Source organism: Scleropages formosus, chromosome 3 (assembly GCF_900964775.1).
Source record: "Scleropages formosus chromosome 3, fSclFor1.1, whole genome shotgun sequence".
NCBI lineage: Eukaryota > Metazoa > Chordata > Actinopteri > Osteoglossiformes > Osteoglossidae > Scleropages > Scleropages formosus.
Window position 1 is genome coordinate 29,936,638 of NC_041808.1, and position 26,003 is coordinate 29,962,640.

General features: G+C 47.5%; 1 protein-coding gene across 2 annotated transcripts; it reads right to left on the reverse strand.

Annotated features, from left to right (window-relative positions):
- Positions 1–1,379: 1,379 nt before the first annotated feature.
- Positions 1,380–8,384, reverse strand: josd1 (Josephin domain containing 1). 2 transcript variants are annotated; one of them, XM_018738701.2, is made up of 6 exons: positions 8,277–8,384; positions 7,234–7,308; positions 6,188–7,004; positions 5,340–5,468; positions 3,881–4,075; positions 1,380–3,437 (listed from the first exon to the last, which is right to left on the reverse strand). In XM_018738701.2, exons 3-6 carry the CDS (start codon positions 6,469–6,471, stop codon positions 3,335–3,337), a joined length of 711 nt encoding a protein of 236 aa, XP_018594217.1. In that variant the 5' UTR covers positions 6,472–7,004; positions 7,234–7,308; positions 8,277–8,384; the 3' UTR covers positions 1,380–3,334. The 2 variants fall into 2 exon arrangements, with proteins under 2 accessions (XP_018594217.1, XP_018594220.1); XM_018738704.2 differs by lacking the exon at positions 7,234–7,308 and having other exon boundaries at positions 3,335–3,437.
- Positions 8,385–26,003: the final 17,619 nt, after the last annotated feature.

A 26,003-nucleotide genomic window follows, 5' to 3' on the forward strand; every position in this document is an offset into this window, starting at 1 on the left:
ACGGGCGGCGTGGTGATCTACAAAAAGGATGGTGCCAGCACCATGGCAACTTCACACATTCTCATGACCGTCCCAGACGACGGAGGCAACGAAATCAGAACCGCATCCAAACAGCGATGCAGAGACATCTGTGCGGCCGAGGTAACCATCGGCACGAGGCTGTGCTTGCTCGTTGCCATTTAGATCGCGATGTGCAGTACTTCCTATCCTACTACTTCACTGTGTACAGCCCCAATATCGGCCACATCAGTCGCTTTCTAGCCACAGAAGACTGCCACGACATGTCCATCATGCTCGCCGGTGATTTCGACATAGACGTATCCAGAAGCGAGAACACCGCCTTCCTTGACTTCATGTGTGACACGTTTGGTTTGAGGCTGGCCTCGCCAACGGCGCCTACGACACGCGGTGGCTCGTGCATCGATATGGTCTTCGTAAGAAATTTGGACGGCTTGCAATGCAGAAACCACATATCATACATCTCATATCATCAACCTATTCTTGCGTGTATGAGTCCATTGAATCTGTGGAGTGCTGTGATTTGTCGCCCAATAAATGATGATTGCATACACAACCTCGTTTCATTTCTCGCACCACCCACAGATCGTTCTACGTAAAGATATGCAGCATAGTAAAGCTATGCACCTGAAAATTTTTCTTTGGGACACCAGACACACCCTGTCAATCTCCTCTGAATCACTCTGCTAAGGAGGACAGAAAGAGTCGGAATATGGTTCAATGATCACGGCAATTCGTGTCATTAAAGCAAAAGGGGCCATCAGCCCCTGTGGTGCTTTGTCACGTGTTTTCTGCCTCCACGATCCAACCTGTACCTTTTTGACAGTGTAGGAGCTCACAATCGAGGATACGCTGATCCACTTAGATTACAAACTTCATTATGAACATATTGCCGTTTGTTCATTTAAGTGTAGAATATGGACCAAATTTGTATCTTCTCACTTGTATGCTGCTGCAACTAAGTGCTGTTTCTGTCTAGGGTTAATATTTCATGTTTTCCATTAACATAGGGACAGGGCTAATGACAGAGCTGTATGAAAGAGAGAAGTGACAGGACTTGTAAAATAACTGCTTAACATTTTTGGCCAATTACATTAACATTTAAATTTAGCTGATAAACTTGCACATGACTTCAGAGACACACACAGTGGTGTAGTGTGGTGTACCATAGTGTACCCTAGCCACCTCAGTAAACCTGCTGAGGGGTCATGTGCCCCACCGTAAATAACCACCCCTGTGGAAGTGCTGTAGCCTTTGTCACCTGTGCCATAACAGGACAGAGTCCCAAACCTTTGTTCAGTGTGAGCCATTGATGCTTTAATACTCCTTTACAACATCAACATTACTGCAGGCCAGAAACATACAGTATCATGATTTTTATCTTTATTTATCTGGAAAAATTACATAACCACTTATTGAAATCCAAGTAGAAGAGGGAGAAGGGAATCGGGGAGGAGGCTTTGGAGGATTGTCTTAGCAAAAACAAACATTTTTCTGCCCCTTTCAATGCACTACAGTTTCTGTACAAAAATGCAATGCATTTTTCATGTACTACATGCAGACAAAATACATAGTAAATTAACTTGTGTTAAGGCTTTCCCTGATTCTGAACTATATGAAAGGATATATACAAATTTTCAACCACACATTGTGAAAGCTCTATGTCATACTGTCATGTGGAGACTTAAGATTTTAATTTGGGCAAACTTCACACTGCTTCCGTTCTTCAATTTGGCTCCCACTTCAGCCAATGGCTCTGTGCTCCCCCCCCCACTCAGAAGCATTTGAAATGGTCCAATTTTACATTCATACCTGTTGCATTATTCTAAATTAAAGATATTAGAGAAAAGTTATTTCAAAAGAGAAATACTTTCTGCTGGTACATTTGGTATATCCTCAACAAAGTTAATGACTCATGGAGATGGGGGGGGGGGGCTGTTTTGCATGTGAAAGAGTCTTGAGAAGGAAATCACAGGCCTTTACCTATGATCTATAATTTTAAACAGTGGCATCTGCTGCCCGCTATCATGGCTCATGACATGAAAACATTTCACAGGGTATGGTGTGGTCACATCCTTCAGCGAGGCAGGTAGATCAAATCAAATACGAAAGTGAACATTTCCCACAGAGAAACAAGTGTATTTACATTACCAGTAAAGGAGGTTGTACATTGTGAGACAACAGCATAAAAAGAAGCATTTCCTCACACTGATGCTGCATATGTGCATGGTGTGAGTGCACTGTGTGCTTGGATCCACTGCATCCCCATCAAGATCACCTTTACTTAAGAGGAAGTCTGAAGCTTACTGATGGGCACTGATACACAAATCGCAGTTTATTCATCCCCTCCAGCCTCTCATTTCTCGCTCTCCGACCATGTTTGCACAAGTGTCTGTGCCTGCTTGCATGGATCACCATGAAACACAGTTCATTCAAAACATGACATAACCACAACAGGCGGCAAATGCTATTTTGCCCACTCACTATCATCAGCAGGGAGCTCATGGCTGTTTACATAATACAGTTTACATCCAGCATTATTCATCTTCCCAACATCCCTTTATGCTCCTGTGCTGCCCTAACTGGCGCAGGGTTAAGAAGAATGTTAACATCACTGACGCATGTGACAATGTTGTTGAACCGTCCTTCAGACCATCACCACTGAAGTGGCAGTCTGCTGAAGGTAGAGTTTTCAGCTGTACCACTACTGGCACAGTCAGATCTGTTTCTGCATGATAACAGCAGATGTGTTTTTGTCCAGGGGAAGCACTGCCATTGCCGGAGATCTGCAGCACCTTTACAGTAAATATATGTTACACATTAAGATGACACAAACACAGTGATACTGGACAGTCATTTAAGACAGCAAGGTTCTGAAACATGGCACACAGAGACCAAGTGAGTGAATGAAAGCATGAGATGAGAAAAAGCAGAGATGTGAATAAAGGGGAAAAGACATGGAGAGAAAAGGAGGAAGGCAAGTAGCTTTAAAGTAATATGTGAGTGCAGCAGACAGCTGTCTTCACAGAGACACGTCATCAGATTCTCACTTTTAAACAAATGACAAGTTTGAAACGAAACCAAAAATGCTTCCAAATACCAAATATGATCATAGACATATGATGCAGACTCAAAGATGTGGAGCTTCGCAATTAAGTCTTTTGCACACCTTTCCCTGGTCTCCACCTCGCTAACCAGCCTCCAGTAGGGAAGGGAACCTGGGTAGAAAGACAATCCACCTCCTGTGGGTTATCCAAGGTCCAGGCCCTCCTCACTGTGAGCCCTCAAGGTGTTTGGCTTGTCGCTCCAGAGACAGTCAACAGGTATCGGTCTTCCACGTCTGCTGAGCCTCAACCTCTTCTGGCACAACCAACAGGAGTTCACAGTTCTTCCCTCGTAGCTGTTGCCGTAAGAATTTCCTGTCGTGTGATCAAAAGACGAGAGAAAAGGCGGTAGGGCTCAGTTTCAGCTCACCACAGTAATAATGGAAGCACGTAACACAATGTAATGCAGGTGCGAGTGAGTGTAAGAGCTGTCCTTCGGAACTTGAAAAGTAGCAGCAAATACGCAGCATTTAATAGTGTGCTCCCAAGCCCAAACTGGACGCAGTGCTTTCTCCTTTACCTGAGTACTGAAACGATCACACGCACCTCCATGAACGGCTAATGAACTTTGAACTAATGAACACAAAGAAGTTCCAGCAAGCAGTTTTAAGAAGCCGATGACGGAAATTCTAATAGTAGTCATTGGTAGCGTTGCCTCAACGTGAGCACAGTAATTATGAACACCCACATCATCTACATCGTTACTTTAGTACTTCCGGTCAGGAAGCCAACTGGCTTATGTACAAAACTGTAGGTACCTGAGCTCTTCGGGGGGGCCAATGGGGTGGGGGCTGCGCAATTTGGAGTCCAGGTTGTAGTAAATATCGCCCACCTCCCGTACGCCGATCCAATGCTGGCGCTTGAGGGGGAGGCGAAGGGGTCCCCAGCGCAGGTTCGAGGGCACATTCAAGATGAAGCCAGTCACATTGCCCAGGGCAATGCTGCAAACATCCCTGTAGCAACAAGAGTTCACACACACACACACACACACACACACACACACACACACACACAGATTCTGTGAGAAATACTGCTTAGAAATACCTACGCTTCACAAGGCGCAAAATAAAAATAGTTCATACACAAAGCTTCACAGTGAGCTTCCTTATAGCTGGCTGGGAAAATGTTCACAATCTGTAACAAATTACACAAAAAAAAAAAAAACAACGGCAAAACACATTTTCTAGAAATATGCTCAGCAGAACTGGCAGCTATGTGTTGTTAAGACCTTGGCGTTTAAACCAGATGCTGCAAGTCACTGTGACGGAAAAGGAGGAAAGGGACAAGGTGCACAGTGTATCCGCGTGCATTGGGGACCTTGGCTGTGTACCACACTGACACTTGCGTTTGTAAACCCCTCAGGCTCCAGCCGTACACAAGCGGTACGCTGTACAAAGCAATGCAAAGTCTGGTTAAGCAACTTCAGGTTAAACTTTTGTGATGTTCCACAGACAGAGGCTCTGCATAACCTGCAGGAAACCCTACATCCAGAGAGCACATTAAGCACACATCTACAGTGAGGAGTAGTGAGAAGAAGCAAAGGTGAGTACCATGGCTCTGGTTACCACTCCATTGCTGCTGAGAACTACAGAGTCAGCAGTGTGTCTACAGAGTCCCCCTCCTATCATGTATATCATCTGTTGATGCTGGCAGATCAGAGTACCAAAAGGGCACGTTCACAGTGCGCGCACACAGCAGCTGTACATCTTTTCTTTCCCTCCCTCACGTTCATGTGGATATCATATTTCCGTTGGGTAAAATAAACCAGAATTGTTAAAAACCAAAAAGTCTATATGGTGCTACGCATGCAATGTACAGTGGTTCATAAGGTGGAAAGTGACAAATGGGATTGTATTCAAGGATCACGTGTCTGCAAGCCAGTCTGTCCTGCCGTTGATATAATGTACTCTGCGTGTTGTTCTCTGATGTACGGTGCCTTGGCAAATGTATAAATGTCAATGAAGATGCAAAAAAGAAGCGGGCAGCAGGTAGTGTAGCAGATTCATAATCTGATGAGTAAACAAATGTATGACGTGAAGGTAGCAAAGAGCACATCTGGGCCCACAGGGGCACTGCAGTGCTGGACTGCAACACAACCCCGAGCATCAGCCCCTCGCTTAGCCCGCTTAACCGGGATTTGACAGATTCCATCAAAATGTTATCAGGTAACATGGACCGTACGATGACCAGATGAATGAGAGTTTAATGAGAACACACCTCCGCTTGTCCCACCACACAGCCTCAAAACCTCGCGTCTGGAGGGCAGCCATGATGACGTTCACGTCATAGTTGCCATTGCTGAGCACATTCTTTTTGTGTGGGGTCACCAAAGTGCTGGGAGAGAGCCTGCAAGAAGGGGGGGAATGTGTCTGTGAGCCATCAGATATTACAGTTACCAAACGGTCTCTCACAGACCATTTTGAGCATATACTTCTGTTCACAGACCACAACGAAAGCCCCTCCTGTGAAAGCCATACAAGTGGATCATTGTGACAGAACCTCACAGAAAAGACACACACTGCCGATTAGGGTGGACAAGGGCTCTCTTTATAGCACAAGGTGGAAGAGCCGGGCAGCGGGTGCCCGGTGGCATCACCAGGACAGCGGTATAAGGAGCAGGGCAGATGGGACATTCACCCAAAGGTTTGCAATTGCATGAGGAGAGGGAAAAAAAAAAAAAAAAAAAAAAAAAAAGACTGCTTACATTTTAACTCTTTATCATTAAAATTATACATCTTTTGTATCAGTTTGAAGAAGAAACATTTTAAAAAAGTCCATAAAGTCACACTAGTTCCATCTTAATGATGCAAAATTGATTTGATGTCATGCGCACCACTTCTCAGCAGTAATGTACACCTCATGTCAAATTCCCTTCCGATGGTGGAAATTTGTCCGTAAACATTCACAAGCAGGCACAAGATGTTTTTTTTTTTTTTTTTTTTTTTTACTGTCAAATGATGTGTACGACATTACTACAGTGTTCAGGCAAAAGCTACACGAGCACATAAATGCAGTAAAACTAGGCGCTCGCTATGAGCCTCACTGCTTTCGCCACCTTGCATTACCTCTGGAAGATGTCCTGCAGCGTGTCCCTGCTGAAAGCGCCACCGTCCTGGAATACGTTGTTGAGCGCATGTAGGGCACACAGCTCCCGTCGCTGTTTCTCGTGGTAGATGGGTGGCACGAGCGGTGTGGAGGGCGACTGTCCCGAAGCTGACTCTACCTCAGCTTCTGCGCGCCCAGCCACGGCCTTGCTGCTTTTCAGCTTGTTCATCTTCCATGGCATACACCTGAGTCCCCTTAAGGCCCCCCCCCCCTTCCCCTTCACCGAACCTGGAGTGCTCCCCATCACTGAGACCACCAGGCTACTGTAGTGATCTCTATGGCAACCATTCAGAAGCAGAAGGAGAAAGGGGAGCAAGAGTTTCCAGGAAGCCGAGATCAACCAGTCAACTCCCACTTCTTTTGATGGCAGCCAAATCCTCTCTGTGTTCTTGGCTAATAAAGATGGATTTTTTAGGCTATAAGCCCAAAGTGATGACAAATGGCTATAAACAGGTACAAAGACTAGAAAAAATGCAACAGATCCTTTCTTGCCGCGTCCTCCATCAGTCTACCAGCGCCAGTGGCTTCCCACCCGCGCCTCTCAACATCAGCGTCCAGCAGTCCTCTCCATTTTTAATCCTCTTCCCAAAAAGCAGCGTTTCACAGAACACGGCAAAAAGCACTGCCAGCGGCGAGTGGGTGGAGGGGAATCAGATTCAAAAGATTTTTCTTTAACCGCAGATGTTCACAGCCAGAGTGGGTGGGGTTAAGTCCAAACCGTTGTCCAGGTCCGAGGTCGGCGAGGCCATTACGGTAGACACAGGGGAGAGAGATGTCCTGTGAAAGAGACAGGCAAAATCATGCACACAACACATCAGGGTTAACAAGGGGCTTGTAGCTGAAGGAGCTCACAAATCTCAGAGCGGTGGAGCAGCAGGAAACTCGTAAAAAACTCAAAAGATGGACTCAACTTGTAGGGCAACAACAACTAAAGAGCTCGGGTTCTCCAAATGTTCCTGTTGTACGTAGGACTGAGTGACGACGGGAGCGCGTGCTCCAGGCTTACCGAAAACACACCAGCATCATGTCTCCGTGTGCAGTCAAACGGGGCAGCTGGTAGCGTAGTGGCTGGAGGTGGTGCCTTTGGTGCAAAGGTCGCAGGTTCAAATCACAACTCTAGCAGTAGTACCCTTGAGCAAGGAACTTATCTAAAAAACAGCTCCAGTAATGTTAAATGGGTCAATAACTGCGAATAGGCTCAGGCTGGAAGCGGCTTTGGAGAAAAGTGTCAGATGAACGAAGAAAGATCACCAAGGAGCGCCGTTCACACATCACGAGCAGAACAGGAGGATCCCATGGGGAAACAGTACATGTTATAAAGTATAAAACCCAGACAAATGAGCAGGATGCAGCTCAGACCACGTCCCCCCCCTTTTTTTTTGTTTTTTTTTTTTTAATTTGTACCACCTTCTTTCTCTGAGACACACAAAAGAGAAAACACGCAAAGTGGCTCTCAGCGTCGCGCACAAACCGTCCTCTACATGTGCTCGCCCGACAAGACACGATGTGACGTAACGTGACGTAATATGACGCGTCGTGACGTAACGTAAGGTATGGGAAGCCGTCACGTACAGGCTCACTCTGCGACTCGGAACGTGGGAAAAAGACGCAGGCGAGTCTCCGAAGTGCATCATTTTCTGCGAGTGTTTTGTGAGCAACGCTGCCCGCCCGGGCGTCACGCGGACACCCGCCGTGCCACATGTTCTGGGCTCCTCCTGTGTTGTGGAAACGCAGCTGAGGCTAAACTAAAACAGCGACTGACTGACGACGCGAACACGGACAAGTTCATTTTGACGACACAGTTGAGCGCTTCTGCCGGGCAGGCGACCAATTTATAAGGGGACACACCACAAACTTGTGGCTCCCATGGCATAAACACACTGACTGACTGTGTGTACTGCTGGCATCAGCTAGCTGTGCCAGTAGTAAAAATTAAATAATAAATAAAAAAGCGCTGTCAACACAACTTCATTTCACATCCTCGCGCAAAACTCCTCGTCGACAATTCACTCCGACACACGCCACCAATTTCCATCGAAGGTCACGCACCTCAGCCGTTTATCCTTCTTCCTCTCAGCCCTTCTTCTCGTTCCTCCGTCTATATCCTTCTTTCTCTTACTCCCACTGGCAACTCTGTCCCCACAACACACGCATGCGTAAAACGTCACGCGCACGAGAACAACGTCACGCGCAAGACTGCGAGCGCGTGGCCGCTCGCGTTGACGCAGGCCTGGCGGAAGACGTGATTGGAGGAGATTTGATTCATTTCTCCTTCACTACAACGCGTGTGTTAGTTGGTTTTTTTTTTTTTTTTTTTTTTTTTTTTTTGAAGTACTGTCGGAGAGGTGGCAATTGGTACCATATAATTAACCTTATTTTCTTGGGAGCCAAATCTGTTATGTGCATAAGTGTAAATGTTAATTTCAAAGCCGTTATTTCCCCTGTTTATACAACAAGGAATTAAACATTACAAATACAAGAACACTTACTTTCAACAGAAGCTGCGAGAACTGTGCTTCTGTTGTTGACGCGATTTGAATGAGTCCGTTTTCTCTGTAAATTTACTTTTTTTATTTAGTCTATTAAAACGCCTCGTTTTTCCTCTTTTGAAGCGGAAAAACAAAATAGCCTACGTGTTTCTTCGTAAACCAGTATGGCTAATCCCTGCTAAAAATCATATCCGCACACAAAAATGGTCAAAAATGCTACAATATCGTCATAGTGAGAAGTGAATTTAAACAATATATATAACAACTTTTCATCATAGTCAGAATAAAAAAAGCAAATCAAACTGTCAAACTCTTTGAATGGCAGTTTATTTGAAATATTCTTTGAACCCCGACAACCCATTTTTCTCCAATGTAATTACAATTGTGTCTATTTACTTAAGTCATTTAGCTGATGCTTTTCTCCAAAGTATCTTACAGTGTTAAGGTATTCACAGTTATTTACTCATTTATACAGCTGGGTAATTTTACTGAAGCAATTTTACAGTAAGTACCTTGCTCAAGGGTGAGACTCAAACCTACGACCTTCGGGCAATAGCTCTATTATAGCCCTGTTACACATTGATGCACTGGACAAGTGGTTAATCTCACTGGATGAATGTAAATATAACATTAAAAGAAAAGTTAGAAATAATTTTTTTTTGCAACAAATATAAATCATGTTGGTGGTGGTGTTTTAAAATTTCCTGAAATATCCTGACATTCCTCCAGAGCTGAGTGACCAAGTGCAGGGATGTTGCCTGGTGTAAATAAAGCCACACACATTTACATTTACTTATTTACCAGATGCTTTTCTCCAAAGCGACTTCCAATGAACTCTATGTAGTGTTATGGGCCCACACACCTTATTCACCAAGGTAAATTACACTGCTAGATACACTACTTACACTGGGTCACTCATCCATGCATCAGTGGAACACTCTTTCTCTGTCACTCGCACACTATAGGGAAACCTGAACAACATGTCTTTGGACTGAGAGGAAACCAGAGCATGCAAAAAACATTCAAACTCCATACAGACTGAGCAAGGATCGAACCCATGCCCTCTCGCACCACCCAGGCACTGTGAGACAGCAGCGCTACTTGCTGTACCGCTGATTTCTGCTCAAGAGGTGGGCAGCCAGCAGGCCAGAGGTGTAATGTGTCCACTTCAGCATCTCAGTCTGGACTTTTTGTTTTCCTTTCCTCCACTTCCCTTCCTCACCATGTAGGACATCTGTAATAACATGTGGAATAATGTTACACATGGTCCACACTACAAGGTATAAAGCTGCAGCACAAGAGTCTGTCCATTTCTTCAGTAACTCTTCTTCTTGCTCCTCACTTTAGTATACAGTACGACAACTTTGCAAACCTTTGTTATGTGACCTTGTGAATTTGCTCTTCAGGACAGGGCGCTATATACAAATTATTAACTGTATTGTGTAGTTTTACCAAATAAAAGCATTCATTTAAAAAGAATAAGCACAAGTCAGGGTTTTGCCCGCATTAGAAGGCAAATAATTTAACATGTTAAAGGGAATATAAAGAATACAAGAAACACTACTGACTAAGTTGGTCCCCCCAGATACACTGCCTGGCCAAAAAAAGTCACACACTCTAATATGTTGTTGGATCGCCTTTTGCTTTGATTACGGCACGCATTCACCGTGGCATCATTTTGATAAGCTTATGCAATGTCACAACATTTATTTCCATCCAGAGTTGCATTAATTTCTCGCCAAGATTTTGTATTGATGATGGGAGAGTCGGACCGCTGCGTAGTCTTCTTCAGCACATTCCAAAGATTCTCGATGGGGTTAAGGTCTGGACTCTCTGGTGGCCAATCCATGTGTGAAAATGATGTCTCGTGCTCCCTGAACCATTTACAATTTGAGCCAGATGAATCCTGGCATTGTCATCTTGGAATATGCCCGTGCCATCATGGAAGAAAAAAAATCCTTTGATGGAAGAACTTGGTCATTCAGTATATTCATGTAGTCAGCTGACCTCATTTTTTGGGCACATAACATTGCTGAACCAAGACCTGACCAACCAAAGCAACCCCAGATCATAACACTGCCCCCACAGGCTTGTACGACAGGCGCATCACTTCATCCGCCCCCTTCTTACCCTGATGCACCCATCACTTAGGAACAGGGTAAATCTGGACTCATCAGACCACATGACCTTTTTCCATTGCTCCAGAGTCCAATCTTTATGCTCCCTAGCAAACTGAAGCCTTTTTTCCCCCCCGATTTATTAGCCTCACTGATAAGTGGTTTTCTTAAGGCTACACAACTGTTTAGTCCCAATCCCTTGAGCTCTCTTCGCATTGTGTGTGGAAATGCTCTTACTTTCACTAGTAAACATAGCCATGAGTTTTACTGTTGTTTTTTACAATTTGATTTCAGCAAACTTTTAAGTGATCTCCAATCATTCAAGATTTTTTCCCAACCACATGTCTTCCTTGAAGATTATGGTTCACTACTATCGTTCCAGGTTTTAATAATGCATTGGACAGTTCTTAACCCAATTTCAGTAATCTCCTTAGTTGTTTTCTTTGCCTGATGCAGGCCAATAATTTGACCCTTCTGAAATAGAGTAATAGTGTTTCCAAGACCAGAGGATATGTCTTCCAACGTGGTTGTTTAAGAAATGAGAAGCTACTCACCGCCTCAGTTAGGGTTAAATAACTTGTTGCCAGTTGAAACATTTTAATCACTGCAGTAATTATCCAATAGAAGGCTCTTCGGTATTTTTCTTAGTTAAATCCAGGTGGTGACTTTTTTTTTTGCCCAGGCAGAGTGTATTAACAAATCGAAGAGAGCTTGTAATAGCATAGGAAACAAAGCGTGAGCTACGGGTATTCCGTTTATAAAGGGGAAATGATTAAAATCTGAGGGTGCAGTGGGTTTGGCCGGGTCCTGCTCTCCAGTGGGTCTGGGGTTCGAGTCCTGCTGGGGGTGCCTTGCGACGGACTGGCGTCCCGTCCTGGGTGTGTCCTTACGCCTTGTGTTACCGGGTTGGCTCCCTGACCCCGTATGGGACAAGCGGTTCAGAAAGTGTGTGTGTGTGAGTAAAATCTAATTTTATTTAAAAAAAAAAAATGTAATCCGCGTAAAAACGTGAGCGTTACGATTCTCTTTTGATTGCAGGTGACCAACACACACAAGGAGCGACGCTACCACCTCGGCAGTTGTGCTTCCCGGTCCGACCACGCGATGGCGCCAACGCCCCGCCGCCGTTAGCCCCGCCGCCGTTAGCCCCGCCTCTCTCCGGCAGAGCCGTTCCAGAGCACGTGGGCTCAGACCTCTCTCTCTGTCCGAGGGAAGCATGAAACGATGGCGCTTTAGATTCCGCGCAGGAACTTCCCCCCCAGAGCCTGACGGCAGATGACTAGTGTCGCCCCAGAAACAAACTTTGACTCACACCCTTAAAAAGCAAATGACTAACCTTGATCTGCCAAGTGGCATTTTTTGTGTGCGGCGGTGACTCAGTGAACCCAAGGAAGGGCGAGCGTGGGGGCCGTGCCGCACCGGGGCCCGGTGCCTCATGTCTGATGGGCCGCGCTCGCATCGCTTTAGGCTTTGAAACGCTGTCACGGTTAAACGACCCGGGTTTTCGCACTCAGGCGGCCTCTCATTACATGTACTACTACTACACAAGCAAAAAAACTATCAAATAAATAAATACACACACTCTTTGAAGATTTCTTTCACAGAATAATCTCGGAGTTCCGATCAACACGCGCAAATTCTAGCATTCTTTCCAAAAACGGCATTTGTTGAATTATTTATTGCCGTGTATATTATTAGCATGGAGGCAGGATGTTTTCCTCACGCCGCCGCATTTTTGTATCCTTCATATACACATTATTGAAACCATCTATAATGAACGTGGCAGACGAACGCACCTAAAAACGCTCCTTCGTACAGTTTCTGAACATGTTCAGATCAGGAGTGTGCGATGCAAAAGTGTGCCGAGCTACAGGAGGGCTCGTATTTTTGAATGTTCGGCAAGCGGCTCGGTGTTTCATTGTTAAATTATCAGGCAATGAGGAGCTTCTGTGAAGGTGATGTTAGCCCTGGGAAAAACGCGGTAGCCAAAGACAGGCGGCGTACATCTTCCAGAAGCAGCAGTGCGGGGGTCACAGCGGTGCACCGTAATGGTTCTGCCACAGAAGGACACAGTCATCAGTCACCGTAGGAGGAACCTGGAGGGGGCACAGAGGGGGCCATGAGCCCTACAGCAGTGCGGCGAAGTTATGTCTTACACTGTTCTTACACTGTTCCAGCCTGCTCATGATGACTTTAAGAAGGTAAGCAAAGGAAACGAGAAAAGTGCGCTGCACAGAACATGTATCTTGGATGCGGAAGTTAAAAGGTCGAACTGGTTTCAGTGTCTGTTTAGACTTGGTCGGTACTTCATCTCTGTCCTTTTCCCTATCTTCATTCGTGCGCTTTCTTTTCTCCTTGTCCCCCCACCCCCATCCTCCGGTCCTTGTCGTCCGTGTGGTCCTCCTCCACGTCCGCTCTCGCATACTCCACAGCCCCCACTAGAACAGTGACAAATGGTTCATACAGTTATGCTGAGGAGCCTGGACAGCAGCAGGGGTGTGGAGAGAAATGCAATGCAATAAACATGGGCATCATTAAAATTGCCAGCGTGACCGGAGTTAAAGAAGAAAGTGCATCTTTCACAATAGCTCCCTTCCTCTGGCCCACCATCACACGTCCTCTCTCATTTTCCTCCTTAGGATGCGTTCAGGCAGCACGGCCTGTGGACGGGACGTCCTGCGAGACCCCACGTCCTCAGTGCCAGAGTCGGTGAGCCATGCTGAGTACGCATGCATGTTATGTTCTGCGTGTGGACATCCGCAGCGTCCCCTGCTGCCACGCTCAGTCAACGAGCGACACAAGCGGTTCTGCGAAAAGCCCTGAGGCTGTCACCAATGGAGACGTGTGTGCATGCTTGGCGTTGGACAGCGGTGGGGGTTATGGCAGCTTTGCACACTGCATGTCAATATTCTATTCCCACTATCATCAATTCCTCCTCAACCCTGGCCGCACACACACACACACACACACACACACACACACACACACACACACACACACACACGTAAGGCAGTGAGTTTCACTGCAACAGTATGTGGCTGAGGATGAAACCAGATCAGGCGCTGCCGCTGTCACACCCGCTCACACACACTTCTCTGACACATGACCGATAACTAGTTTTGATGAGCCATCTTTACTCCAAATCCAGGGTTTTCCCATGATGCAGCAATGCGGGCCTCCCAGGGCAAGTACCGCTGCGTACCAGCGGACGGTGAGTTCAGGCCGCAGTCGGGTCGGCCCGTCTGCAGTCAGGGGCTGTGAGGATCTGGGCAGAGAGAGCGAGTCCATGTAATGAAACTATGTTATTATTATTCCCGGTACCGGGTGTCTCAAACCGAAACCTCCATGTACATAATTAATTCTGCCATTAATTAGCTGCTTGCTTTGCCTCATCATGAAGCCTGAGCAGCTGCCTGCACGACCGTTACACGCAGATAAACAGGCTTTAGATGGAATCAAAAGGAAAATAATTGAAACTGCAGTAAATAATAGCCGACCGCTGTGTATTTCCGTCCGCGTGCGTCTCCGGTTGCCTGTCCTCAATTGCATCACATCAAACAGTAAGTAAACAATGACTGTTTTTCTTTTTCAGTCCACATAAAACAGCCACTACGAATCCACATAAACAGCTGAAAGAATTTCCCTCTTGTTTGCCGTGTTCGGATGGATCCCAAGCGCCTCGGAAAGACAACAGAAGAAGAAATAAGCCGATTTGCCACGAGCAGACTTCATAAACCGTCGTGGTAACCCGCTTGACTTCGTCCAGCGTTTGCTTAGTGAAGGAAAGTCACGGATGGAAAAATGTGACGGTGCTTGGGAGGGGTGAAGGATGGGGAGCTGGATGCGGCACCCCTTGTGTGATGTGCGTCATGTCAACGTTACGCCGCCGCTGCTGACGGCGTCCACAAGGAGGCGCTGTTTATGCAACGGCTCTGCTGCGTGTCACAAGAGTGGAGGGCAGGGCGCCCTGGGACATGTGAACTGTTCCTGTGAACAGCCCCAAGCGCCCCCTCCTTGAGAGGCGGAGGTCAATTATTCACTCCCCGGTCAATGCGATTAAGACACTGGCCAAATGTCTGTGTGACGGTGGCAGCAGAAACGGAATTAATGTGTGGCCACCTTCTTCAGCGCGTTTTTGTTGAGCGGAAACAAGATTTTAGCCGACTTTGCCCTCGGCGGCAAACACACCCCAGCAGCCAAACGTGTAACATCCGTAACAAGCACCGTTTAAACAAAAGTGGGAGGAGGGTAAACACTTTTGATTGTTTAGCAATAAGTGATTTGTCTTTAAAGTCTATGAAGCCTTTGGATTTTGGGTTTCCCCGGGAAGAAGCCAAAGAGTGGTTATATCTGAAATAGGTAACAATTACCTTTATATTCAAATGTTGTGACAAAGTTGAAAGGCTTTCTTTACATTTATTTAACGCTTTTCGCCAAAGCAGCTTCCAGTGAACTCTATGTAGTGTCATCAGCCCACATACCTTATTCACCACGGTAACTTACACTGCTAGATACACTATTTGCAATGGGTCACTCATCCATACATCAATGGAACACGCTCTCTCTGTCACTCACACACTATGGGGGAACCTGAACAGCATGTCTTTGGACTGTGGGAGGAAACCCACACAGAGAACATGCAAACTCCATACAGACTGAGCGGGAATCGAACCCATGTCCTCTCGCATCACCCAGGCATTGTGAGACAGCGGTGCCACTCGCTGCGCCACCGCGCCGCCCTTCTTTAGGAACTTGTGCCCATCGATTCCGTGACAGTGGTACTGGTTCCTCCTCCAGTGAAGGGTCTGGCAGCTCCACCAGTGATCACATGCACAATGCGAACCTGTGAGGTTACGTTGCCTGACGCTTCCGCGGAGAACGAAGAGCAGGCGTGCCGGAGGCGTGTCGCCGCAGCACTACAATGGGGAGAAGTACAAGGTACGTGGTACGCAGTTGGAGCTATTTACACAGGATACATACCCGTTTCCAAAAACTGACACCTCTGACTTCCGATTACATTATTCATAACAGAAATAAAAATACAAGGCCTCAATACAGGTTCAACGTACTCTATGTAAAAATATCTGTAGTAATATTTTAAATATTTCTAGCGACACAATTTCATGCGCGAACGACATGCCTGAAACCATATACGAATCTGTCCTTATTCATATTTCACGCATACATTTACACGCATTCTTGTTTCGCGATAACGTGATGTTTACTGAGTGTGAGAAAATGGAGGAAATGGTGTGTGGGGGGGGGGGCGCTTAGTTGTTATGAGCCACCGCGGTACGCTTTGCTGCTTCATCCTGGCAGAAGCGCAGCCCCGAGGTAAAGTGCGATTGTGCGGAGATAGGAGCGAGAGATGGCGCTGCGCTACCAGTGCGACTCACTGCTGCGGCTCAAAACGCTGAGGCTAATCGAGGGGCCGGTGGGAAGCGCGGTGCCGGGTTCACGTTCCGTGGGCCGCTGGGAAGCGCACTCGTGTGTGTGTGTGAGAGGCGAGAGGATAGCGCCCCACAGTCCTCCCGAGGTCAGGAGACTAAAAGGTAGGCCGGAGGTGAGAACCAGGGGCGAAGGGGCTGCAGTCATCGCTGCCCCTGTGAGCAGTGCATTCCAACACGTGCTCCTCATCCTTACGGGGCCCACAGGTGTCGCTCACACCGGCACTTCGTCGTACAGTAACGTGTCGGAGTCCCTCACGACGGCAGGACACAACCTCCTAAAGTAGGTTTAGAAAAGGATACCGTTATATGCCAGCATGAGGCACCAACATCTTTGCTGTGTGTGTGTGTGTGTGTGTGTGTGTGTGTGGTGGTGGGGGGGGCTCCTGGAAAACATGCACACTCCGCATTGTTTGCTTCTTTCCGAGCGCATGTCGTCAGCTGGGTACAAGTTGCCCGATGAGATGTGCGCCGCGGTCGGTAAGCGGGGAAGGAGGCACATCAACATGCCCCCCGGCAGCAAACTAAAAAAGTTCTGCACATTTAGCACGTTAGCAAGTTAGCGGTCGGCTTCCGGCTTCCGTCCCGCTGCGCGGGCAATTATACGCTTAGATAACAGCACCCTGCACTGTATAGGAACGCAGAGGTTACCCGGAGGTCGCGCAGCTTGACAATTTTCTCATCTTTTAGCGAAAAGAGGAGAGCTGCAGTGAGAACTGGTGGAGTGCATGTGGTACGCAGACAGGAGCGCGCACGCGCGCCCACTCACACGCACGGACACCTTTACTACACGGACGTGCAGCATATGCAGAAACCTGGATGCAGACGATGCGGTTGAAGGGCAGGGGGCGACAATTTCGTGGCCCGTTAAGGGGCTCGCGGCCACGGTGCGCAGCGTTCGCGTCTGAAAGGAGCGCCGACGCAACAAATCCGCACGGCCCGGCTGACGGAGCTGACAGGTGACGGAGGTGAATACTGACATGGAAACAAACTCTGACGGACAACATAGGCAGGTCAATATGAGGTCAGACAGAAATAAAAAAGTGGAGCTGTCACTCCGAATCTGAAAGGAAGTGAAGCCGATATTATTTTGCTGCTGTGAAGTGGAAACAGCCCGATATACGTTATGCTTTTTGTAAAGCCTTTTTTGATGAGCCTACCGTTATTATCATTATTATTGTTATTATGGGGGCACGGTGGTGTAGCAGGTTGGGCCTGTGCCTGCTCTCTGGTGGGTCTGGGGTTCGAGTCCCACTTGGGGTGCCTTGTGATGGACTGGCATCCCATCCTGGGTGTGTTCCCCCCCCCCCGGTTAGGCTCCGGCTCACCACGACCCCACTTGGGACAAGTGGCTTCAGCAAATGTGTGTGTGTATTATTCTTCTTATTATTAACTATTTCATGATGGATCAGCTTGTACCTGCAGCCACGGACTGGGCGCAACATTTACATTTGTTCACTGAGCAGATGCTTTTCTCCAAAGCGACTTCCAATGGATACTACGTAGTGTTATCAGCCCACATACCTTATTCACCAAGGTAAGTTACACTGCTAGATACACTACTTACACTGGGTCACTCATCCATACATCAGCGGAACACACACTCTGTCACACTCACAGAGTGAGGGTGACTTATAGTCACCAATACACCTGCACAGCATACCTTTGGAGTGTGGGAGGAAACCCACACAGACACGGGAAGAACATGCAAACTCCACACAGACTGAGCAGAGATCGAACCCACGTTCTCTCACGCCACCCAAGTGCTGTGAGACAGCAGCGCTACTCACTGTGCCACCGTGCTGCAACACAGTCGGAGACAGGAAGAGACACTGTAAACACTCATGAGTCACAAAGTGAGCTTAACGTGTGTGACGTGGAGGAGAGCAGGCAGGTGTGGCAGTGTCTGGATGCTTTTTGTGTAGCTAACGCTCTCGCGGGACTAAAGGCACTCGATCCGATGGAGCAGGCACCTGTTCCGAGGTCAACTTGTAAAACGAAGGCGTGAGCTCATCTGCGAGCAGCTGTACGAAGAAGAAGATCTTTGTTAGAGCCGCACCCAGCAGAAGGGCGGATTGACAGCGATAGAGACGCGGACTGCTGGCAGGTTGGAATCACCCATGTGGGAAGGAGGACAGCGGAAGCACGGAAGAGCCTTCGGTCTACGCGATGTGCAACGTGCAGTTTTGACGGCTTCGCCGCCCCCCAGGTGTGTGGCATGAGCGGATGCCGAGAAGCGCTGAAGAAACGAGCAAGTCGTCGGGGAATCGCCAGGGCTTCTCGGACAGGCTCCCTCCGAAAAGGGAGGACTGGGGACAGGGTGCGGTGGGAACACACGAGCGCAGCATCCCGGTTAATGCGAGCTGGCGTTGGGCCAGCAGCCGAAACCCCGTGGGCACATCGCCCAGCAGCAAGCAGGTCTCTGCAGATGTAGCGCCGCATACCGAACACGAGTGCGCATTTTGAGCCACGCACCTTACAAGCTGCCGCAGGATTGCCTAGTTTGCCTCGAAACAGGTATAGTTGCAAACGAACTCCTTATGAGTTCACAGCTGTCCAGAAAGCAGAAATGGAAGGAATGAAGAAGAGCAACCTTTCCACGGGCCCTCGGGAACCGCGAAGCGACGCGAACCGGGCCGCATCATTTCAGGGAGTTCGTGGCAGCGAGCACACGAAAGCAGGCACACGAAAGCAGGCACGCGAAAACAACGTCTGCGCGAAAGAAGCCGGGGCGGTCGGAGTCTCGTCCAGCACGCGTTGGCCAAACGCTGCTACGAGTGTCCGGGAGATAAGTGGAGTGCGCTCTCGCTCCGAGGGCAGGTTGGGTGTCACGGTGCCCTCTGGGAGCTCCTGAGACGCCGATGGCTCTTTGGGCACCGTCAAGACAGCGCTGGCAGTCGAGAAGAGCCCGGGGCACTGGGACTTGTACGAAGAGCACTAATGCGGGCTATCAATGTAACGGTCACTGAAGAACGTGACCTCTGTGGGACGAAGGAGCGATACCGATATCTTGGACGAGGGTGCATTTGTCTAAGCAGCTGCAGACTGCAATGTAGGTCAAAAACCACGGCTGACTGTGAATTCCCCCGTGACTTCCGCCTTGGAACATAGTGCTTAAATGAGATTATACCGACACGCAAAAATGCAAAGGCACACTTTTGGACGCGCAGCCCCAAATATATCTAGGTCAGCCAGGCGTTAGAGACGATATTGACCTTTAGACACACTAAGAAAATCAGCCAGTCCCAGAGGTGCGCGTGTGTGTGCGCTCGCCAGACTACACGTGTGGCTGGTCTTTCCATTTGTCTGGTTTGATCTGTCTCCACATTCGTCTTGCTGTCTTCCTGACTGTATCTCCTGTGCGCATCCCTGGTTAAAAAATAACCTCTTCTATCCTCAGCCGTTTCCCGCCCCCCCCCCCCATGAATTAATCCAGCTTTTCTGCTAGGGGGGTACATTGACGTTAGCTCAGGTATCCATTTTTACTTTTTTATTCTTACACTTCCTTCCTGTTGTCCTTCTAGAGCAAGAAATATCAAAACAACTGGACACGATAGTTTTTAGAAAAAATTAACCCCAAAAAAATCCAAAAAAAGTAACTTGCGCAACCTGAGCAAATGACTTGAGCGTGTATTTATATAAGCAATAGCAGGCTGTATTTGTGAAGGCGTCTTCACACTTTCCTAACATGTTTATTGCTTGTATTTCACTGAAATTAACCTTTTAAAAAAGGATCCACTATAATGAGGTTTAATCTCTATAATATTTGAACTCGTTCAAATACCATTCGTAAACCATCCATCCATCCATCCATCCATTCGTAAACCATGCAAAACATTTAATATGAAACACACACACACACAGAGGCTGAAGCTGCTTGTCGCAAGCAGGGCCACGGCAACCCAGAACCTAACCCAGCAACACAGGGTGCAAGGCCGGAGGCAGAGGGTACACACCCCGGACGGGACGCCAGTCCATCGCAAGGCACCCCAAGCAGGACTCGAACCCCAGACCCACCAGGGAGCGGGACCCAGCCAAGCCTGTTGCACCACCGTGCCCCCCATTAAAAACACATACATAATATAATATAGTTATACTGCCACCTACATATACACACTCATACACACAGTATATAAGAACACACACAGACACACACATATATATAGACTCCAGAGTGGTCCCAGTGGTAACAGGAGCACTCGGGGCTGTGATCCCCAAACGGGAACAACATCTGAAGTTTCTGTCCAGAAGAGTGAAGTCCCAAGAACAGCTAAGATACTGCGCAGAACCCTCAAACTCCAAAGCCTCTGGTAGAAGACCCAAGCTTGAGGAAGACACACACACACACACACACACACACACATATTTCTCTTAATGGTTCTTACAAGAGACATGTGTTTTAAGTAGTCTCGAATGTGAACGTGTCTGAAAAAAAGAAATGCATTGGGCGTCTGCAGGAATGTCACAAATCCCAAAGACGGATTAAGCAATAAGTTAAACTGCCACACGAAGGCATAACCGTAACTGTACGTGCCAGCGTTCAGCGCGTTGCTGTCATCGTAGCACCTCGATCCAAACGGGCACAAGCGCGGCGTGCTCTCCGAGGCGGCAAGCAGATCGCGCCGTGCCGGGGCCTTGAGAGAGAGAGACCGCGCGGGGAGGTGAGCCGAGCCGAGCCCGTGTTAATGTCTCCATCATCAATCTCTGCCCTCCGCTGTAAAGCTGCACAGGCAACATCATATGCCAGATGACAGCTACAATTCGTTTCTAGCAGCCCTGAATTCCCCCGGCTCAGCAGAAATTTCTGCGCCTCCTCTGCTCCCCCCCCCCCCCGCCAAATCCGCACTAAATGCTCTCTATTCCGGATCCCAATCTCCGTCTCCGTTCCCTCCTTCTCTTCCAGGTAGCCCTCCCTCCAGGTAGGATTACTCTGCAAAACAAACCTGGCTTTGATGTGCCGTCTCCTAAACCCTGGAGAGTCAGACACGCAGACAGCCAACGTGCTTTAGCGAGACATCCGTCTAGGTTCGCTCGAGACCGACATCGTTGACGGCGACAACGCCACCGACGTCACGTTCACAAACGCTGGCGGATACACGTATGAAACGATAAGTTCTTAGGTCCATTCTTATGTGCTCATGCTCAGTGAGGGAAAAAAAACCCTTTTTGGTTGAACTTGATCGAATATGACCTCGGAAAAGTGAAAATCTGCACCAGACACTACAACTCTGTTTGTGTGTGTGTGTGTGTGTCTAAGGAAATGGGTGCGCATAAGTACCGTATTGTTTTAAATGATTCATGCTCCATCTCTCTCCCTCTCAGAGGGAATATATTCCAAAAAGAGAAGAGATTTAGGTCAACTCGAGGTACGTGCACCAGCAGGCATCTTCGTGATTAAACACTCCTAGTCATAGTTACGCTTTCCTCCTCTAAACATATTGTCTTATTTTTCACTTCTCACTTACTCACCATCTTTACCCCACCTCCTCCCCCTTCTCACTCCCACCCGGTCGCTCTCCTCCCCGTGCTCTGCAGATGCGTCTCCCTTCCTCTTTTCTCAGGCTCCAGAATAAAACATCCTTCGCCGGCCAGACACGAGATTCTCTGCCGTTTGCCAAATATGTAAAATAATGCGGTCGAACAAGGGCGCCCGGTGTGCGCCGCTAATTGGAAAAGTCGTAAACAATTTGGTTTCTCCTCTAGCCGGCCCTAACGCGCGTCTGTCGTTCTTCCTCCTCGCCCTGCCTGCACGGTCCACCCCCCTCCATTTTCATCCGTCTCCCACCCATCCTCTTTAACTAATTCTCTTTAAACTTGGAGCTCACAGCAGATGCAGTTGCTTGCAGGCACTCCTGGCTGGTTCACCAAATCCCTGCTCCTCACTGTCGCAGCACCAAGGAAGCAGAGGAGCGAAACTCAGAGGACGCACTTGTATAAGAGCACATCCAAGCGACCTTTAGCTTCACTCCCTCCGGCACGCTACACGTTACGTACGACAGAGCCCTGGGCTTTGCTGCGGAGTACGAGGCTGCAGCACTGCACAGCGTACCCCGACACAGAGCCGTAGGATGCCTTTTTGAGGTGAGGCATCACACGCCGTCACAGCAAGCATGCGACTACAGGTGAGGAAGAACAAAAGGAGGCGCTCGGGTTCGGGGGTAACTGGCAAACTCCGACGCCTTCCGAAAGCAGTCCTCTCTCAACGTTCTCCTCGTGGCAGCAACGCTCGCGATCTACGGCCTGTTCCGCAGAGGCTGCCCCTTTGAAGCCAAAGCCTGCATGTTCAAGCTCAGTCGTCGCTCCCATGCCTGTTATTCTGATTATTCCAACGACATCAGAGCAATGGAAACAAGGCCACAGCTTTGCCATTTTTAGAAGAATATTTTGGGTGTGAGGAAGAGGTATGAAAAGAGAGGGAACGAGACGAGCATTTTACCCTTTTCGGGAGCCATCTGTAGAGGAATCGGCATGCGTAAGGCGGGAATCGCAAAGGGGTATTAAAGGCACACCTGCAGAGGTGAGAAAACTCAGAAGCGTACGGACGCCGACGCACATACATACGCAAACTCGCGTTCCCTTGACCCACAAAATCTTCGCCGACCAGGGATAACATGGCAACAGAAGCTGAAAAAGAGGAGTAAGAGAACAAGTGTGTCAAGGGACAGAAAGGAAGAGAGAAGGTAGGTGTGAAAGACAAAGGAGGGGCAGACAGAGAGCAGCGGAGAAGGAACAACACGATAGGCATCTCCATTTGGCAACCGTTATTTTCATTACCGATGGGAGAGAGAAGAGGAAAAAAAAACTTTTCTGATAACCGGGATGATAAATTCATAACTCGTTATTTTGGCCTTAACCCTGAATGACGACAAAACTCTCACTCGTTACTCTTATTTCGTCTCCTGATTTTCCTAGAGGAGCTGGGAAAACAGCATTCCCTACTAGAATCCTTACATTTACATTTATTTATTTAGCAGATGCTTTTCTCCAAAGCAACTTTCAACAAACTCTATGCAGTGTTATCAGCTCACACACCTTATTCGCCAAGATGACTTACACTGCTAGATACACTACTAACACTGGGCCACTCATCCATACATCAGCGGAACACACACTCTCTCTGTCACTCACACACTGTGGGGGAACCTGAACAACATGTCTTTGGACTGTGGGAGGAAACCAGAGCACCCAGAGAACATGCAAACCGCACATAGACCGAGCAGGGATCAAGCCCACGTCCTCTCGCACCACCCAGGCGCCATGAGACAGCAGCGCTACTCGCTGTGCCACCGTGCCGCCCGTCTCTCTACTTCAATTAAACAAAAGGGAGCTCGAAACACACACTTTTGTTCGCATTGATCACAGTTCATCCAAACCCATGAAAAAAGGATATGCTGCACACTTCTGCGCTGCCCTGGGACAAATCAATGCTGTCAGCAATATTACGCAGCCAGGGCTGACCTGCGGACAGGCTGCTGCAGCCCTAGCTCTCCTCCCTGTCCCCATACATGTCATCCTAACCTTTTGTCTCTCAGTTGCCACAGCAACATGCCACACGGGCACCCACCAGTCACAAATCACAAACCAGTTAGTGCTGGTACCTGTTTCTTTGTCCTTATTTTCCCTAGCCAACAGGGAATAACAAAAACAGAACACAGAACAGATAAATCCACATTTGTGGTTTCCAAAATTGGTTTCAGGTCTTTGGGACTGGGTGTTCTGCAGCGGGTTACATTGCAAACACACCGCATAAAGATGGGGGGGGGGGGGGGGGGGACGAGAGCAAAGAACAAAAACATCTGCAACAGAAGGAAGATGGACATTAACATCTGGATGTGAAATTAAGCAAAGGTGTGGTATCCAAGATGCAAAGTGAGTGCCGCTGTACAACAAGTGTCAGTTCCTTCCAAAGGAGAATTCGCGAGCATTCAGACTTGCTTCGGGCAACTAGTGCTCCTAACTGTGCTCCTGGGAATTGTACCAATTAAACTGTGACAAGTGTCGGAGTGAGAAAATATTTAATTACACACGAATGAGATCGGTCTCTCTACAACTCGCCATCTGTGGTACTTTGAAATGGCTCCTCTCTGTGATTCTGTGCCGCCACTGTTTTTACTGCTAATTAATTCAGATTTTGGAGCTTTTGCTGCTAATTAACTTGGAGTCATTAATGAAATAGGAGCATCACCTCGTTGTTTGCTTGTTTGTTTGAGTGACACGCTTGGCAGTCTTCACCCGCCGGCATATGTGCTGTTAAAGACTGATGCTTTTCTAAAAAAAAAAAAAAAAAAAAAAAAAAGGTGAAAATTTAAGACCCTGGCAGTGAACAGCAAGATTCCTGCTGATGAAACAAAATGAGAAAAATCTGTGCAAAAGACCGATGCTTTGGTTTGGCCTATAAAAATTTTCACGTGTTCTTGGCAAAGTGAATCAGTTTCTGTTGTCAGCAACAGGAGGAGAGACTTCTTGCTCCTTAGACACCGATATAAATGTAATAGTATTTATATCAGCTTAAATGATTTGAATGCACACTCGGACCCTGTACTGTTAATTTCAGCTCATCTGACCGGTATCCTTTACTAACTCGGCTGGATTTTTTTTCCCTGTAGAAATTCATGGAACAGTTTAAATTATAGCAGCCTCAAACTTTGAACCTGAGCCGAATGTGTAGGTACCGTGTGACCATACGACCAACGTTCTTGACTGTACCGCGCAGCCGTAAATACTTTGGAAAACAGCAGGGTGAGGAGGATGCCACACATCCGGGACTCCATAGGTGAGCATCTGTGTAAAAGCTCTGGTTAGGAAATTGCTGACCGTCCCACTACAGCAACGACGAAGAACTTTGGGCTTGACCGTTTTCATCAGAATCCTCCGTCGTCAAGACGACAAAACCGCTTTTCGTCCAAACGATCATTCCTGCTGCAAGAGATCTGAAGGTTATGTTGCTGACTTTTTGTCTCATGAGGGGACCTGTCTACTAAACACAGTGACAAATACAAGCGCTTACATATGACTGTCCTCCTGTCAGCCCACATTGTAACTTCCATCTCTCTTTGCTTTCTTCCTGGCTTTATTTCCAAACCATTTGTTCTCTTTCTCTCATCTCTACCTCCGATTCTATTGATATCGAAATGCCACCGCAACTCATGCATTCCTTTGTTTTCCTCAGTCTTTTTCAAGCTTATAATCTAACTCCAGAAGCATCCCCAGATACAACCTTTATTCAGCCATTACTCTGGTATCGTACTGCTCATTCGTGCATCTTATAATATTTAATAAAAAAAATAAATAAAAATTGGTGTGGGTATCGTGATTTGTCTAACCTGTGTCTTATGCACCTACTTGAACGATGAACCTCGGTGCAGCAAGTGGTAGGGAACGAACCAGGTTTGCTTGAGACTTTAATGTCTGCAGCTATGTTTCCTTCTCTTAATGTAATGCATAAATTGTACTTTTGCTGAGATGTACGTCGCTTTGGAGAAAAGCGTCTGCTAAATGAATAAATGTAAATCTCTTTAATTAGACAAGTATCAGCAAATATGCATCGATGACACCGTCAACAGTATAAACACATTTAATGCTTTGAATCATAAAAATAAAATGAGAAGGAAAGATATATTATATCTATATACAAAGATTGATGTCTATTATATATTTTCCATCCTTAGCAAGGAAAGGCCTGCATGATACCTACAGCTCAGTACCTCAGTAAATGTCACAACC

Excerpts from the sequence above, each read along its gene's own strand:
- josd1 (XM_018738701.2), bottom strand. The coding sequence starts at position 6,471 with ATGGGGAGCACTCCAGGTTCGGTGAAGGGGAAGGGGGGGGGGGCCTTA. Across the intron at positions 4,076-5,339 it reads GTGTGGTGGGACAAGCGGAG|GGATGTTTGCAGCATTGCCC; the intron begins GTGTGTTCTCAT and ends TTGTTGCTACAG. Across the intron at positions 3,438-3,880 it reads GGCCCCCCCGAAGAGCTCAG|GAAATTCTTACGGCAACAGC; the intron begins GTACCTACAGTT and ends ATCACACGACAG.